Source organism: Petromyzon marinus, chromosome 10 (assembly GCF_048934315.1).
Source record: "Petromyzon marinus isolate PM22_M1 ecotype Great Lakes invasive population chromosome 10, UKy_Petmar_22M1.pri1.0, whole genome shotgun sequence".
Lineage (NCBI taxonomy): Eukaryota > Metazoa > Chordata > Hyperoartia > Petromyzontiformes > Petromyzontidae > Petromyzon > Petromyzon marinus.
Window position 1 is genome coordinate 6,919,816 of NC_133676.1, and position 19,461 is coordinate 6,939,276.

At 43.3% G+C, this 19,461-nt stretch overlaps 1 protein-coding gene across 1 annotated transcript in view; it reads left to right on the forward strand.

The window, feature by feature from the left end:
* Positions 1-19,461, forward strand: part of LOC116941020 (contactin-associated protein-like 5) — a 153,044-nt gene that overhangs the window by 54,809 nt on the left and 78,774 nt on the right. Inside the window, exon 3 of the mRNA XM_032951569.2 lies at positions 13,347-13,540. Coding sequence (XP_032807460.2) covers positions 13,347-13,540 — 194 coding nt within the window. The remainder of the gene's footprint in view (positions 1-13,346; positions 13,541-19,461) is intronic.

Genomic DNA, 19,461 nt, shown 5'->3' on the forward strand with positions numbered 1-19,461 from the left:
TAGGGGCTGCAGCCCACGGCCCTCCGCCAGCTGGAGGGCCTCCAGAGATTATTTATTCACGACGTACTTACAAGAAAATCCGCAAAACTACCTGCTGGATCTCCTCTCTGTTTCAAAGAACAAATTTGACCCCTGGTCTTCGCTCATTTACCAGCTTCACATTCCCTATTGCCGTACAAAAACTGGAAGAAGGGCCTTTGCTATTGATGCTGTCGGGGAAGCTGACCCCCGTCTCCTCGCTCATCTGGGATCCACTGCTCCCCTCTTCCGTATCCTGGGGAGGGTTACTGCTCACCGACTCCCCCCCCCTCCCCTTCGCTGCGGCCCCTCGGGGCATGATTCGGGGCTGGCGCTTAGCCACCTGGGATCAATTCGCACACGCTCCCCCTCGCGTGCTCCTCTAAACGTTATGCACGCCGTACGCAGTCGCGCGCACACTCATGCGCCCGCAGCCACCAAAATCCGACGCGGCTACCTGCCCGGCGCCGCGCACCAATCGCACGCGCGGGACCCGGGGTCAGGGGTCAGAGGGCAGGGGCGTCACTCGTACGCGCGCAGCCGATTGGAGGAGGTGCCCCGGAGCAGGTTTAAAGGGCTGTGTGAACAACCTCGCGGGTACACCGCCCGTGCACCTCTCGTACACGCTAACCACGAGCTACACAGTTAATCTCGCGTGCACGCCGCCCGTCTACCTCGCGCACACGTTAAGCAGAGGCGGCACGGGTGATCTCGCGTGCACGATGCCCGTCTACCTCGTGTACACGTTAACTACGAGCTACACGCAGCGGCGAGCGCACACACGTGGGTAAAATCCACGCTCGTGCGCGAACACAGGATACCACAACGAGAAGGCTCACAGCACCGTGCACTCCTCTCCGCACTCGTAGGGACGACACAACGAGGTTTATTGACTACTGGCGATTTATTCTCCGTGAATAACAAAGCTAAACTACCCGTGCCAGTGTGGGCCAGCAGGGCAGGTCTAACCTATCTCCCGGTGGTCTAGGACTCAACCTGTCCCGTCTCTCCCCAATCACTCTCCCTAAGGATATCCCCCTTAATCTCACCTCTCTCCTACGTACTCACGGTTCGACTCCGAGGTGTAGGAAGCCGTGGAAAGGCAAGGCTCCACGTAGTCCTCGCTGGGAACGGGGCCTGGCTGCGCTGTGACTCGTCTCACGGACGATCCAGTGGCAGGCACGATGACTCCTCCGATCCTTGACCCCAGAAGAATACGACTCACTGCCCCTACCTTCCCTGCCCTTTTTATTGTCCTTATATCAAAGATAACTTGCCGCTAATCCGTTGGCCTATCGTCCAATCAGGAGCCTCGGATTTCCCGCTCCTCGCTAATCGGATCGGTGCTCTCTCCGACGTCCGCTTTTTACCCTTTAAACAAGCGCATTCGTCCTGCCAATCAGAGGGCCGCTCTGTTTTCCCGCCGCTCGCCACTCCGCCCCACCCTCTACCTGCCTGCTGACCCGTGTCGAGCGTGCCCCTCTACCCGCGGCGGCTGAGCAGCCCCGTCGTGACCATGCAACCTCCATCCAGGTCACGGCGCCGCGGTGCGAGCTAGCCTCGGGGGAGGTCGCCCAATTCCCTGGTCGCAGGAAACCGTGACGCTTGGTCCCATGAGAGGGCTTCTGGGTGAAAACCTGTCGGCCAGGTGACCTCCCCTCGGGGCTCTATGTGGGGGGTGTGTGTGTTCATGTGGGGGCTCTATGTGGGGGTGTGTGTGTGTGTTCATGTGGGGGCTCTATGTGGGGGTGTGTGTGTGTGTGTGTGTTCATGTGGGGGCTCTATGTGGGTGTGTGTGTGTGTGTTCATGTGGGGGCTCTATGTGGGGGTGTGTGTGTGTTCATGTGGGGGCTCTATGTGGGGGGTGTGTGTGTGTGTTCATGTGGGGGCTCTATGTGGGGGTGTGTGTGTGTGTGTTCATGTGGGGGCTCTATGTGGGGGTGTGTGTGTGTGTGTGTTCATGTGGGAGCTCTATGTGGGGGTGTGTGTGTTCATGTGGGGGCTCTATGTGGGGGTGTGTGTGTGTGTGTGTTCATGTGGGGGCTCTATGTGGGTGTGTGTGTGTGTGTGTGTGTTCATGTGGGAGCTCTATGTGGGGGTGTGTGTGTGTGTGTTCATGTGGGGGCTCTATGTGGGGGTGTGTGTGTGTGTGTTCATGTGGGGGCTCTATGTGGGGGTGTGTGTGTGTTCATGTGGGGGCTCTATGTGGGGGTGTGTGTGTGTGTGTTCATGTGGGGGCTCTATGTGGGGGTGTGTGTGTGTTCATGTGGGGGCTCTATGTGGGTGTGTGTGTGTGTGTTCATGTGGGGGCTCTATGTGGGGGTGTGTGTGTGTGTGTTCATGTGGGGGCTCTATGTGGGGGTGTGTGTGTGTGTGTTCATGTGGGGGCTCTATGTGGGGGTGTGTGTGTGTGTTCATGTGGGGGCTCTATGTGGGGGTGTGTGTGTGTTCATGTGGGGGCTCTATGTGGGGGTGTGTGTGTGTTCATGTGGGGGCTCTATGTGGGGGGGTGTGTGTGTGTGTGTGTTCATGTGGGAGCTCTATGTGGGGGTGTGTGTGTGTTCATGTGGGGGCTCTATGTGGGGGTGTGTGTGTGTGTGTTCATGTGGGGGGTGGTGGGGGAAGCGCCGCGATGGAAGCCGGGCGGCTTCGCTGCTGCAGCACCACTGCCGCAGGCGCGGCTCCGACGGGGCGACCTCGCTGCTGTGGCACCAAAAATGCCCCCAGGATCTGGAATGCTGTTGCCAATAAACTGCAACTTGAATTGCTACCAATGAGATATTCTCTCAAAACTGCTCTAGAGGAGTTGTACACCCCTTGCTGCCACTGCTATTCATTGGCGTAAAATAAAATAAAATGTTTTGCTCCGAATGACGCTGCAAAGTATTATCTGTATTTTGATTTAGCGTGCTGATCTTAAAGGTGCATTGAAAAATTTGATACACCGACTGATGCTTCTGTTGTTGTGGAGTAGCTCATGCAGCCAGCTATGGCTCTAGGATTTGGTGTTACATGTTATTTATGTAGTTTACTGTAAAACTTCGGTCAGTCCCTATGGTCACTGTTACGTTGCAATTATGGCTTTATTTTTTGGTGATTTCGAAAACGTTTTTTGGTTTGGACATGTTTGTTTGGTTGTAGTACGGAGTTAGACTGACAGCCTTTATCTAAGTTTTCTTGTGATTGTTGTTGTTCTTTGACTTGCATCCCACTGGGATTTTTTGCACACAGCGTTGGTGTACGGTGCTTTTTTCAGGAATATTTTGTTGTTTTTTTCATGGATTTTGTTTGCACAGTTACATAGTCACTTTAAGATGTTTTCTTGTTCGTGTTTTTGTTTTTTTGTTTGTTGTGGTTGCACCCGATTCAAGAGCCGAATGGCTCACAGGGCTATACCAAAATAAATAAACTGAAAAGTTATTTCATTTGTGAATGCTGAATTGTATTTGTTGTTAGCCTTGTAAAAATATTTTTTATTTATCTTTAACTTTGTTTTCCTTTTGAAAATATTACTGGGGGCCTCTCAGTACCTGTAGCCCCGGGGCCTACAAAATCTTAATCCGGCCCTGGGTGTATTGTTATGCAACCGGCAACAAAACGGGACTTTAATGTCTCTGGAAGACTTACGGATTATCCAGGACAACTGCCTCAAAAGGAGGATGTTCCTCGGAAAATCAGTACACGTGGCAATCCTACTCGCACAAAACAACCCCACTGAAAGATGACGATGCCAGGAATTTACACGCACTGCTATGTTCTGACTGAGGTGTGCGGGCATTATTAAATTTGTGGCTGCAGAGTTTAAGACGTGGTACATCAGGCGCATACAGTATTAACATCTGTTGGGTATGCACATATAAATGTGGGAAAGTTCTATCGTGTGCAAATGGTTTTCAAAGACATAAGACAATGGTCGCCTCTCTACCCCCACCCCTTACACTGCGTCTTCAGTCCTACATTTCGTAAGCGCAATAAAGACTGAAGCAAGGGTGAGGGTTGTAGCATCATTGACATTGGCCATGATGACCTCTTGACCTTGAACGATGAACACTCTAAAAGAATCTTCGAATTATGGTTAAAATATCCTTAACCATAGATGCCACCATTCTGCTAGACATGTATGGCCATCCTTTGCTAATGCAGTATATTATTACAATAATCTATTGAAATTAATAGTAATTCACTCATTTAGAAAAAAATAACGACTCTGCGTGTCATTATCTGCCCATAAGGATTTTGAGGTTTCTTACAATTACACAAAGGTGCCCGAGGTTCAATAATTCGAGAAAATGCCGGTGCTGTAGACAGCACAATGAACATGACACATCGCGAGGACATTCTAGAGAGAGATAAAAAAAAATCTATTAAGTATTAATGTCTATACAGGGTTGCTTACTCTTTAGAGTTTCGAGTTTCCAATAGGAGCACGGTGCTTTCATCAGGGTCCTTTCACCACATATGGAAGTTGATGGAGAGGCATATTCTGTAAGACTCCTGCCCCACCCCCCCCCCCGAAAAGGTCACAAGGTCACATCGTTAGCAGCCGAGAGGGTGAATAGATGCACATCTGAACCCCTTTATGTCATGGGATGCACTGTGGGTTACGATCTGTATTGATGCCCGACTGAGTTCACCGATGCTTTTGGACGAGACCTTGAGGCAATGTCCATTCCTGACACTTTGCCAGTTTTTCTTGTTGGTGGCTGAGAGAAAAAGTTAAACAGATAAATAAATATGCAATCTGTGAAATATATTTTTCTTGGCTGTGGTGACTCAAATTCGGTCACGGTGATGGCAATGTGTTAACAGTTTTAAGGTGAGTGTGTCCTTGGGTTTTTTTTGTGGGTTTGTTCCCCATCCGCCCCCCCCAAAGCAAATTTTGAAACCTACAGCCCTGATTTTGGTGGACTGTATATTTTGTAGGCTGTATAAAATAACTGTTGACATGATCCTTCAACTGTTTGATTGTGGGTTCAATAAATATTGTTGTTTGTGTCTCTCAGTGCCAACTGTGCCTTTGCATTTAAAATATGCCATTGCAAAATTCGAAGTGAGTTAAGGCACAAAGTGGACATATATTTCCGCTGAGGATTGTGTTGTGAGCAGGAATCCCCAATGCCACTAGGCATGAATAGGATACATGCACAAAAAAGGGCAGACTAATGCACGGTCCTTTGATTACCATCTATTAAAAATGAAGCACTAGAACTCTGCTCCTTTTCATCCAAACGTATGACAACACGTTTCCATTCGCGTAAACAATAAAATAAACATGTATTATTGTATACATTGCGGACACATGATGCAGCATGGACTAAAACGCATGAGTCTCAATATTGTCGTGGGTATCTCTCTCGATGGGCCATGTCCTTAGCTCTTTCGGTAAAGTCACGTTGAAGGGAAACAATAAAATAATAGTCCCTTCAACGTGACTTTACCGAAAGAGCTAAGAATATGAATTACTGCAGTCACGAAAGCTTTAAATCAAAATTTGAACTTTACATTATATACTGTACTCTCAGTTGTATCCAATTGTTCAAATTGTTCATGCAACTTAATTTTCTGTCTACCCTGGCTTCTTGTACCGAGAATTTTACCCCAGTAAAAACATTATTTTCAGTCTTCTGTTTTCTCATTACATATCCAAGAAATTTTACTTGCATTTCTCTTATTATTCTTAGAAATGTTCTGGTTGTGAACCCTGCAGCTATCCGTAATACATTTATGTTACTCATCTTGTCTGTCCATGATTTAAAAAAAAATCATTCTTAAAAAAAAACACATTTCTGTTGGGCATCACTCCATCTAAAATATGCCGCACATAATACAGCACACGTTGTTTTGGGCGAATATTGGGTCTGCGTTGATGGATGTGCACTGTTGCTCATTCGCATGCGTATGCACTAATGGGCGTGCATATGTGTTTTGATCAACGTTCTGTAAATTTGTAAACAAATAATAACGGCATGCAAATTTGCACGGAGGCATAATTTGACAAGGCTGGGGTTAGGCGCCGGTTATGACATAGTGACCGGGGAACCTTTATTGCATTTTATTGCACGCTTATTGTATGTTTCGCAGAACACAACTAACCCTGATGGCAGTTTACATAAATTAGAGATTTTTGCCCTTTGTTAATTTTAAGCATTCTATAGAATAGGTTTAAAAAAATATATTTTCCCAGTTGAAATACATTTCCCATACACAATCATGCATTCTGCAATGTAAGCAGCCACAAGCACAGATGCCTCTCCCTAATGTATGTATCCGACACCCGCGAGGGGATCATTTAACAACAGCTAATAATCTCCACACTAAATCAAATTCATCGATTTGTATTTTAAAGGCGAAAAAAAACAACAACCATAAATTCATTACAGGCTGGGACACAAACATTACTGCACACACACACTACACATGAAGAGCTGTCAAAGTTTTTAGACTCTTCAGTGTATTCATTACATATGCATACATTTACCTAACGTATATATATACCTAATTTTTTCACAATACTTAGGTCACAAAACTGTAATAATGTGTCATTAGTTGTGGTGTAACGATTCGTCGACGAATATGAATTCTGAAGTCGATGACGTATACGTGGAATTGTGTGTTTAACAATCGATATTTTTTTATTCGTGACAAAGGCAGCCATCAGGGCATGTCGCTAATAGGAGCGGCGAGGGAGAGAACATGCTCGACCGAGAGTACAACTACTGGAGATGGAGCGATGATATCAGCTGGTGTGCAGGAGCAGGGTGGGAATGTGGCATCAAAGAACTGTACAGAGATGGTGAAACCATGGGGGAGGCCTTCATCTAGCAGTGGCTAGATAACGGCCAATGATAATGATGATTGTGATGACCGCAATGCAGGTGTTATCTATGATAACTTTTGGTCCCTAAGCATTTTGGAAAATAAACAGTTAAATAGTAATGCCAGAAAGCAGTGCTTTGACATTGTTACCACTACGTAGATTTTCACCGTTGTGTGCTATAGCTTTCTGGGAACCAGAAAAAAAACATAGGAACGCTCTGATATTGTTCCTTGCTTTATTAGGCACATCCAGCTTTGCAAACAAATCACGGAAGATGCAACCCGATTTATAAAAAAAGCTTGAAGATGTATTCAGCCTTCTGTGTGCTTTGCCAATGCGAGGGCATGTGCGTGATTCGTGTGCGTGTTTAAGAGGGGAGAGCGGTAGTGTAGCGGTTAGAGCAACGCGCTACAAACCCGGCGACCCAAATTCGATTCCCTCTCACGGTCATCACCAGCGATGATTATCTGAATGAGTACCGAGCGCAGGGAGTAAACATCGCTACAAGGGAGACAAAGGCGGCCGGGCGTGGTGCTGGCCACGCACCCCCTCGTGTGCCTTACAGGCCTTCATAGGTGCTAGTCGCTTACAGCACTTGGCCCAACAGTCTTTCAATGCTATATGGGGGATCTTTGTGTTTGTGTGTTCGAGAGTTCCCATTATAGCGCCTCCGATTAGCGTGGTTGGCAATGCACGGTGCGAAGAAGTTCAACATACATACATACGCATAACGTGGGTACCTTCGCAAGCGAGGTACGGTTTGGCTATCCACCTGTGTAGCGGCAAGGTTATTTAACCACATGGGGTCAGACAGCCACGAAGGGTCAGCTATTCTGCTGTGGCCCTGATAATGATAGAAATGATTGACTCGCCTTCACGCCCCATATGAGTCTGTCTAAATTGTTAAGCGGCTGAAGGTACTGAATAAAAATAAGCAATGTCTATCTTAAGATGTAAGTTTGCATGCGTGCAAACCTGTGCACGTGCGTGTGGTGCTTGAACCGAGCTTATCTGAGTACGTACAGCTGTGTGTACACGTGTGCCCACAAATTAGTGTGTGACAAATTAGTGTGTGTGCTTGAGTGCCCTATGCCTTCTTCGCCTACGCACACGTGTACATCCACGCACACGTGTGCACATTCGTGTAGCGTGGTGAGCGGCAACGGCGTAGTGGCGATAGCTCTGAGTGACATTACCTGCAGCCTCCATGATAAACGACTACTGGGCCAAAAGTGTCATAAAAATCACACTGGGGGCCACACCAGCTGTCAGGCGGAGATTGGCAGACTGTCATTACGAAGAACCGTGGAGCAATGCGGTGCTCCCAGCGCCGCACTTGGATTGCGTGGGCTCTAATACGGCAAGCCCTTCCCAAATCTCACACCCAGGGAAAGTTCAATTTAAATCTTCAGCCTAATTACACCGGACAGCGGCAACACAATTACTTTTTTTTAAAGATGTGGAACTATGTGGCTGCACGAACTTACAGCTGAGAATCAATGTCAATTGCCACAATGTATTAACCTACTCCAAAGAAAACATTGGGCTGAGACCAGCTCCCAGGGTATTTAGTGATTTGAGCCGCAAATGTTTGAACATGCCGTATAAAGTGAAAAAGTAAATGCCTAACTCATCCCACAGTATATTTTCGAACAATTCAATCGCATGCAAGATTTCACATCGATGAGCGTAATGCAAATATGCAGTCTACAGGAAGGGTATTCCTCCTGTAAATAAAGCACGAATAAAAATGTATGAAATCATATATATTCTATTTACTATGTATGATACAGGAGGGACACACGGCTTGGGGAAATGCTTAAATGTTTGTGTTCCAGTTGTGCTCTCACATTTCCACAGCTCAGTATTCTCTATGACCCTTACACGGGACTTGCGAGTGGCATTTGTTAGTGAGGTGTCATGGAGGTCATGGTGCAGCACCACATCTGACGGGCAGTATAGGCTGCATCCACCCTCACTGCTGATGTCCCCTTCAGAGACACCTAGCTGAATCTGGGTCCATCTGTCTTGCCCAACAGACTGCGCTTAACTCTTTGGTGGTACAAGAGCACATGGCATGAAAGGATAAAGTAGCACACAAATGATCAAACGTTATTCCAATCGCTATCAACCAAGTTTTCTTTTACTTTTAATTAAGATATTCTGATTGCGCTAATTGCTTAATGGCATGAGACAGGGACATTCGAATTTGGTCACCGTGAGCAGGGAATCATGTGATATCAGAAAATGGACCCTGAAAAATGACATCACACAACTACCCCTGAAGTCCCTTCAACGAGCCTCTTTTCCACAATGGTGGCATAATCATCATAATCAGGTATAGCCAAACCACTTCTGGATAAAGGCTTCCCCAAACCCATGCCATTTTTCACAATCATTCAAAGTAATAATCGACAACTGCTGATTTTATTAGTCTGGTCGATGTGTGCAGATGCGTTCCACTTTGCGGCATACCACTTTATACGCCGTGCAAATAATGTTCAATGACATAGTAAACCAAAAATCCTCGATTAATTACGTAACAAAACTAACTTGAGACCATCAACATGCTACACTTGAGAACTTGGCTTAATCACCATTGGAACCTCCTTTGCCAGTAGCAAAATATGATAATTGTTTTTTTACCATTTTATCTGGCAACAAAACTGACACCTTTTTTACAAGGAGTCATGTTTGCATTGACCACAATACCTGCGGTCGGAATGCAAACAAAAAACATAACTCTGATAATGTATGCACTGTCCTTGAAATTGATTGGTCCACACCCGAGACAGCTTTCCTTAGAGCCTAGTCTCACATGGTGTTGGACCAGATGACGCCAAAAGGCGCACAACTCAAAGACAATGCACCATCAGAGTATGAGAGCTCGGGGTAAGCATTTACTGTACAGTGTACACCATTGGATTATTAACAACTTGCCTTAATCTCTGGCAGTTGCCCGGACATTGGCTCTGCAGTGCCGGACTCTCCCAAGGAATTAGCCTCCTGAGCCACTCATGTCACCACAGACAAGGTCTCATCCAAGAACCCTTAACACAGAGGAGCAAAGCTACGTATGGGTCAATGTCATTGCTAAAATGTTATCCCCAAACGAAAAGGGTCCCTCGGGCAAAGCAAAGGCTTTCTAAGAAGGTACTAGGCATCGGCCCGCCATGTCGGTGATTCCATCTGTGGCCTCACAGCCTCAATCTAAGATGCATGTGACTGCAGGAAAGCCTGGCAGCATCGGCAACTCGTGAATAAATGATTAGTTTGGAATGCATAGAAGTTACTATTTATCCAGTGTCACATCCTCGCGCCTGTGTCTTTCATGTTGGCTTTGTGTTGTTGGTCAATAATCGCTTCAAAAGCCCTTTGTGTGCCAAGCCTCTCTGTCGGCAATGACAACGACCGCCTTTACAAGCTCATACTTTCACCACCGTATTTACATTGCACACAAATCATATAGCGGCGTTTTTGGAAAGATAAAAAAAATGTTTTTTCAGATAATTCCAAAGTATACTTCAGCTTCACATTGGCTGCATTATTATAATAGCACAGTTCAGCATCTAGTAGGTATTTGGTGCTATGAGCAGCTGTATATGAAAACATGTTACCGTGGTTTCATTTTTGCAAGTAATTTTCTGACAATCTATTTAATTGTCTATGAAAACTATTTCAGCGTAATTAAAGGGCTTTAAATGTGGCTACAAGTATGTGTTGTACTTCCCCACTGTCAAATCAATTCGTGCAGGCTACACCTTGCTAAGAGAGCTTTAAAAGGGCATTATTTCATTTATTTCATTTTAAAAAATACCTTTACCAAATTCAAATTGAAAAAGTAGACATTTGGTGTACGCTTTGACACCTTGAAAAGCCATTTGTTGATTTTATGTCAATAAATGCTTTCGTTTGGCTCTGGGGGAGCCAGTGTTTTTATGTGTGCTATAGTGGTTTCTAACTGCTGTATTGTTCCACTTGGCAAGATGCCGACGGCTCATAGTCATAGGCCACCTTGGCAGGTGATGACAGTTTAAGAAACGGCCAAAAACAAAACATCAATCGCCGTTTATCTGGCGCTGAAAAAAAACACTCCTTGTGCCCGTATTTTAAAAGGACTGCAGGCTTCAGGTCACACTCTAAATACTTTGACACTCAAACACTCGATTTGACACTTAAACACTGACATGCTAGGCTGAATGTGTAGTACAAATTTGTTGCGCTTTTTGGGTTGTATACTTTATTCCTCACTCATTGCATTGACATTTGTGAGTGTGAGCTAAAAGCAACCATCGAAATATATCACAGTAAATCCTTCTCCTGCTGCACGTTTATGTTGACATGAATACGAGGCACTATTTGTTTATTTTAGAGCGAGCTGTAACAAATCAAACGCAGAGAAGAAATCAAGTAATCATGAACAAGGTTTCTAGGATTGAAAAGCAATCAAGCTTTTATTAATTCAATTGTGTGCATCACGTGAGGCATTGCCACAACCAGGATGCCTACTCTGTGACATGATGGTCGAGTGCCCAGTCACATCGACTGGACAGAAGCCATGCCTTCGCGCGTGGGACTGCGATTATTTGCAATTGCAATACTGTTTTCCCAACTGTTGGGCAACATTTGAGTGGGGGGGGGGTGTCAACGATGAGTTCGGGGGGTGGGTTGAAGGGGAGAGGATGAATCTGTCAGTCTGGGCGGAGGGCACTCTCCCGATAAGGGAATTGAGCTGCACTGACCGGCCGACGGGTCAACATGTCAGCGATGAAAGTGCTGTTAGTGGAGTGTCTGGGAAAGAAGTGGCACTTTAAGCTGAGACCGACAGGTACTAAATATCAAAGTGCATTTTTTCTCGATGAAGCGAACCTGTAGATACACTGGGAGTACAACACGTAGGAATTTAAAAAGGGCAAAACTAATAATAGTTATAGTAATTTGGCCACGTTCACAGATTGCTGCTATTTTAATGGCATTGTTGCTCGGGTAATGAGAAGGAAATTATAGCCATGAAGTATCTACACCTCACGTGATTTGAGTTTTTACTCTTTTGTCGAAAACTTGGCCATTGTTATAAAACAACACAACCTGCATTTATAATGCATCTTAATGCGACCACATCTCAAAATGATGGACAAGAAGACAGGCAAGTGCATTACATTATTGGGAATGTTTATGCTCCCTCTGGAAGTTGCAGAGCTTATAACATCAGCAACTTTATTCCTGTGAAAAATAACTTGATGAGAAGTCTCCATGGCAACAGCCGAGAAGCGCCTCCCCAATGGCGGGTTGTAAGTTACCCTCATGAATTAAATTAAACTTGAGTTGGTGCAACTGCTGGTCTCATTAGGGATGCACTTGCTTTGTAAAGCATTTATACCAGACAAACACACGTTTTACGGAAAACGTAAAAGATATTGAGACAATTGAATTAAAAGCAAAGCCTTTAATTAATATATTGATTTTTAGGTTTTTGCAGTCAATATTAAAATCCTCACTTGATTATTGGGTTAGGCCACGCAATTATTTTGCCAAATTTTTTTCGTAAGACCATCCAAGTTCCGACTCATCTAAATAAGTTAAATTGTAATGTGTACAAGGGTTTAACATGCCAATTAATAGTTTCAGCTCACTAATACGTTGCAGAGCAATTCCTCCAAACAAATTCAGCAATTAGATATACCGGTATCCCTCGATTTATGAACGTTCGTTTTACGCCATTTCGCGTAAACGCAATTGGCAAATTATGGACAGATTTCGATAAACGAAATGTCATTTTCCGCGTGAACGAAATTTCACATGGCACACACCATGAGGACAAACAAGAACGACCCAGGAGGCTGCATCGTTTACCCGCGACAGCATCACGGTATCCCCGCATTGCAACAGCAATGCCTCCACATCACCTTTCCAGTCATTCCAACATGTAGATCTGTTGGTGACTTCCCTGAAAAGGTGAATTATTTTAGTTTTCGATTAATTATAATTCAATCCATTATATATATGGTCTTCATTATTATTTTTGTATTGTGAACACATATTGGTGGATAGTTTTATGTTAGGAGTAGAGTTGGAATAACATCGATAATTTTTTGTATTCTGAAATTACGTTTAACGCGTGTTTTTTTAAAAGAAATGTATCCCTTTCGTAAATTGTGGGATACCAGCACGACGTTTTAGCATGAAACTACATAAAGCAAGGGGAAAAACCCTATTATGACATGAAGCATCTTCTGACCTCCAAGATTTTACTCTCACTTCCTGGATTTATTAAATAAATTACGAATTGCGTTGCTTTTTGGATGTATTGCTGCTGTTATAATAACAATACAACACAATAATTGTCTACGGAGCAATTATTTTAAACAGAAAGAGGAACACATGGATCACAGAGCAAATGGCCAATGATGAAAATGACACGGTAATATTATCGCAATAAAAGAGGGGATTTGTTGGCTACTGCTGCGAATGTTAATGCTTGTGCTATTGTGGCTGGCACTGCTGTTGGCAGGAGCGGGAGGCTGGTCACCAGGCCGGGTAGACCGGGGGCCGTGGCTGCAGCTCGAGCTGCCAGGCCGGGTGGAGGTCACCGCGCTCGCCACCCAAGGTCGCTACGGCAGTTCGGACTGGGTGCCTCGCTACCTGCTGCTCTACGGCGACTCTGCCGGCAACTGGAGGCAGTACCAGGAGGACGGGAATGCGTGGGTAAGAGGCTACTCTGCTGTGCATTACTTTCAATATGCAGGTGGCGCTTATTTTTTTTGTTTCTCTCCTTGTATGTACATTCTCAATTTTTATTTTTTTCAATCATCCATGTTTTCGGATGATATGTGCTTGAAGCATGTTTAGTTGAATGCCTGCACATCCACACAGCCATTTTGTCAAGCCACTGCCGAGCGAGGGCCTCCCAACGCTGTGCAGGTCCTCACCACACTGCGCAGTGCTGATTAATGAAAGGTGCGGTCGCATATATTGTTGGACCATAGTTCAAGACAACAGTGGATTTTGCTGCCACTGCCCTCTGCTACCCACCATGTAGTCCTGCAGCCGCCTATAGCAATCTGTTTGTGCGTGGTTGTCATCCTTCTTGGCACTCTGCAGGCTCAAATCTGCTTAGCTTCTGACATGTAATAAGATGCATTCCTAGTTATTTGGTCATAGGTGTTTATTTTTTATATATATATACAGTACTGCATCTACTGTGATTGTGTAACATTCTGGGCATTGTTTTTTTTTCGGGCCTAGCTTACAGTTGAATTTACGTTTTAAATGTGAAAGAATATTCCATCATAACGTGCTTCAGATCGACTGCCCTCATCCACATGGGGTTTGAAAGATTCTTGACAGCATGAAACCAAATACAGATGTAGGTCTTTTAGCAGCTCTTAACCTTTAACACAGCTAATTGACACAGATGACCAAAAAATGATGGCCATAAATATTAAACTGTACTTTCGCAAGAGGACGGGACGTCTGCTTCATTGTGACCTGGAGAGAAACTTCCGATGTGCAAATGGGTTTTTGCTGGCAAAGGGACCGTGCACCCCAATGTAGGCCACACTGCCAACCGAGAAGCCAGCTGTCGTGCCACTTGTTACCAAATTACAAAGACAATGTTAATGGCCATTGTGCAAATGGAGTAACAGGAGTGACTGCAAATATTATCACTCGCGCCTCATTTGCTTCTCCGACATGTTTCCCATTGCTCAGCAGAAATTTTCAGTGGCACTTTCAATTACTACAAACTCTGAACGCGCGTATACAGTGCACGTGCTATACAATAATCATCAACCATCATTATTACTGAAGTAATTGCCATATTCTATAGTCTTTACAATGCAACAATCCATCTCGCACCTATATACGAGCGGTAGTGTAGCGGTTAGCACGCTGCACTACGAACCCGGCGACATGAGTTTGATTCCCACTCACGGCCAACACCAGTGACAATTAATTATTTAATACAGTCCTGGGCCTACCCATATGCAACTCAGCCTCAAATAATTACCTGGTGCGATGCCACTTGGGAGACAAAGGCTGTCCGGGCGTGGTGTTGGCCTCCCACCTGCTTGTGTGCCTTGCCGGCCTTTGTAGGTGCTTAGGAATAGCACGTGCTCTATCAGTCTATTATAGGCTATAAGGGGGGGATCTTTGTTCTATAGAAAAAGATAATGAATTATTAACACTAATATTATTTACACTAATATGCAGTGCTGTAACATGTGGGCAGCTTGCACTTTACAATAAGTGCTATGGGTGGAATTATTCAACCCCTGGCAATTCAATGAATTCTTGCGATTCAGGGTCAGAGTTCCAATTCAAGAAATCAATATTTGTGTTTTATCATTGTGCTGACTGGTAGTGCTTCTGGTCTCTGCAACCATGATGCGGACCCATTACATACAACGTACACAAATCTTAAAGCATTGGTCCTTACATATGTTATTTGATGCATGTATCATTGTGAGCTTAAGAATAAATATCAATAGATTAATTGATGCATTGTTCCACACAAATATATGTAACACATGAAATAAACACTCAAGAGAAAATATTACGTGTTTATACAATATTCCCTCGTTATTCACGAACTTACTATCCGCTATTTTTGGCTGTCCACAAATCGCATTTGGAATTCTACACGACTGCATGAAAGAGAGAGAGAAAGAAAGTGATGAGATAATGTGATGAGAGAGAATGTGATGCCAGAAAGTGATAAGAAAATGTGATGAGATAAAGTGATGAGAGAGAAAGTGATGAGATTGATTATTTACGTATTTCTTTAAGGTAATTAATTAAAAAGATACATTTTCGTAGGCCAATATCGTTATCCGCAAAATGTGCTATTCACTAGCATCTCCAGAACGTACCCCTTGCCAATAATGAGGGGATACTGTTCAATACATTTCAGTCTTTGCTGTATACCACTGTAAGTATTTCCATATGTTGAAGAATTATTTAAGTGTATCTACTTCTATATTGACATGTTTCCAGCAAAGGCTAGTTCTAAAACAGAGCTTGCATCGCTGGCGTTTGCAGACTCTCAAGTAGGTCACTCAGGAAGCGGTGAACTGCGTCTAATTACGCTTGCTAAATTAAGCGATACGGAACTGTCTAAAATAACATTACTCGGTGATCTGCTGGTGGTTAGGATTCATCTCGACGGTGGAATGCATGGTGCTAATGGAAAAGACTAAAAACAAACTTGTGTTTTGAGCCATAAATTAAAGTATTATTTTTTGGTATTGTCTTTTTTGTGTTTAATTTTGTGTCATTTTCAATTTGTGAATAGCAGATGTTTTTTGTTTTGTGTTTTAGTTGTGCTTTTAAAAACATGCATCTATAAATGTTATGCAGTAATTGGCAATGATGCAAAATTATATGAATTTCAGTTATGTGTGTGCATTTGGGCATTCTAATAATATACATTTACATTCTTCCTGTTGTTTTATGGTGTTGGTTTACAAAAACCCAAACCATTACATATTTATTCAATTACAAAATATTTATTTTAAAATTTATTATCATGCCATCCGCCATGTTCATCTGAATTATAATTAAATAGCAGCTCAAAGCCCCTTTGCAGTCTCACTGTGGAATCTGCTCTAAAATAAAATGGATCAATAAAGCTGCGTGCTTTTCAGACACCAGATTATATGGAATCAAGGATAATGTACACCAGTCCATAATCACTCTCCAATCTAATGCACAATTCCGGGCTGTAATACGTTCATTTAATGGCGGACTTCAAGTCAAGGCACCAAATCTATTAGATTTTTTTTCTTTTCCATTGTTTATTATTATTAGTATGTGGACAGTTGGGGGCTTAAAAAAATGAACCCATAATCCAGTCTGCTGGGATTCAGCCTTTGGATCAGAAAATGCCGTGCATTGCACATTTTTATCGGCTAAATTCAGCTGCCTTAATTAACCAAAGGGCAAATTAAGAGGGGCTTTATCGGATTATAAATATGATCCTCCATTGCTGTTAAGGTTATAGAATGCGCTCATTGCTGGGCACATTCTATACAATTGACAAATAATTGAGGACTATAAAAAACATTTAAATTTTATTAATATTTTTGCTAAACATATGAGTATCCTGATTATAAAATAATTCTTTCATATAAAAACTGCAAGTGAAAAGTGTCCAATATGTTATGCTGATGTCTCTTTACTGCAGCAAACTTGAACTGTCAATAAAGATAAAAAAATATATAAATTTACCCAAACAATTTAAGCTCCTTAAAACATTGAAAAGACCACTTGGAATAACATTTTTATTTTACGGTTGTCCACCGAACTTATAACTTCTGCATTGTATTTGAATGTGCATTAACTAAACTGGCTTTTGCCTGCAAACCGTCCCACAGCACTCATTATTAGTGGAGGTGCTCGCCTAAGTTAGGAGAATTACAAATGAGAAATAAAATATAACTTGAATATCCAAAATATGAATTTCTAAAGCAGAAACTGTGCTAATGTTTGGGCCATTGTGATACTGCTTCGTATGTTGGCAGTACATTTGCTATTCTTGGTTCTTTCGGTAAAGTCACGCAGAAGGGAAACAATAAAATAATAAACATATAAAACAATAACACCTGATGATGATTGCTTGTGTTGCAGTCGAAACATCGTGAGAATTTTATTGTTTTAAATATTTTAAAATTATTTTAATGTTTCCTTTCTACGTAACTTTACCGAAAGAACCAAGAATTTAGTACATTTGCTGTTAAACGAGCAGAACTTTCAGCAAACAGTTATCCACCAATAAAATATTTACTGGCAGTAAAGAAACTATGCCATGACAATGAGGTCTGGTGGTTAGCGATAAATAAAGTACTGACAAGGTGTTAATAATGGCAAATATCCATCTAACGTGTGTACTGTTTACTCTTGCATTGAATTTTGTTGTGTCGTTTTTAATTTGCTTTAACGATTGAAATGGAACCACTCGACCAACTCTGACCCAAGCGTCCATTGTGCGTGGGAGGAATGGTTTACTTTTAAAATAAGTTTCAGGTAATTATATTTTTTGCTGTCCAGAATCTTGAAAAAAAAAGTGAAAATTAATGCTCTAAAAAAGGTAAATCCATATAATTTGCAGATACTTTCAAAGCCATTTTGAACCACGGACAATGTGTCCATAGCCAGCGTGTGTCTAAAATGGATGCGATTGATGCATATTGAGTAAATCCCCAAAGTCAATTGTGACATAAAATGCCATAAGGCATTACTTTTATTGTGCGAAATTATTTCTCCGGCAAGCTACAATCCCACATGACCTTTGTTTTGCTTTGGCCGCATGATGCCAAAACAAAACTGAGAGCAAAAAGGTCCCTTTGGTAAACAAAATAAAGTGCATTAATCATTATCGTCCAGATGCAGCCCACTGAGCGTATTGATCGGCATCATTAACAAAACCATTGTGGGAAATAAATCAGGAGTTTGGTAATTCAGCACAACCGCATTGCGTGCTTGCTAATCGTAATCCGAATGCGCGGCCATGTCGCCCGCCCTATTTTCGCATGCATCGTCCATATATTGAGTAGCTCCGTTGCTAATTAATGATATATCATGTTGCTTGTTACGCAGTGTGATTCCGTGAATTGATCATGTTTGCGTTTTTCTACTTTTCACTGCGTGTGAGAAGTGACTGAATGAAGCGCTGCTCCAAGGGAACCTGATGCATGCGCTTCTGCACTTATTGAAGACGTATGGATCGTAGGCTTGTAAACATTTTACTCACGCTGCGCGTCTCTATTTACATTGGTCTTCTTGTGCCTCACTCCACCACACACAATAGACTGGCTCAAAACGCTTTGTTATCTGCTCTCTCATAAATACGAGTGAAGGTCAGGCATGTTTTTTTTTATTGATTTAACATCAATTTCAAAACCACCATTGAACAGATGCATGAACACAGCAGCAAATATATTTTAATCCGTATTTCTTTTGTCTGCTTTGTTCCAATTGAGAGCAAACATATTGGGCTCAGTGGAAGGGGGTTGTATCCAATGGCATGCATGCATGAATGATCAACAGGGCTTTTCAAAACCAATCACAATGTAACAGAGAGATGTGACATTTGTTCATATGCAAATTAAAAAAAAAACTCATGAACCTAGACCATCAAGTTCAAGCTATCACCCTGGCAAATATGCAACACAAACAGACCAGTGCAATATGCAAGCTCTTAGCACTGATCAGTGAGCCACAGTCATTTACACAATGTCCAGAATTTGCGCTTGTATGTTACACGCAGGCACCAATACCAAGAGTGTGAAACCCACTTTGCCTTACGCAAGAGGCATGTTGTCTGAAATTCCACTGTCGGACTTGCCACACTCACCTGTACACATGACTTGCCACACCCACCTGTACACATGACTTGCCACACCCACCTGTACACATGACTTGCCACACCCACCTGTACACATGACTTGCCACACCCACCTGTACACATGACTTGCCACACTCACCTGTACACAAGACTTGCCACACCCACCTGTACACATGACTTGCCACACTCACCTGTACACATGACTTGCCACACCCACCTGTACACATGACTTGCCACACTCACCTGTACACATGACCACATCGCACTATAGTTCTCCAATCCC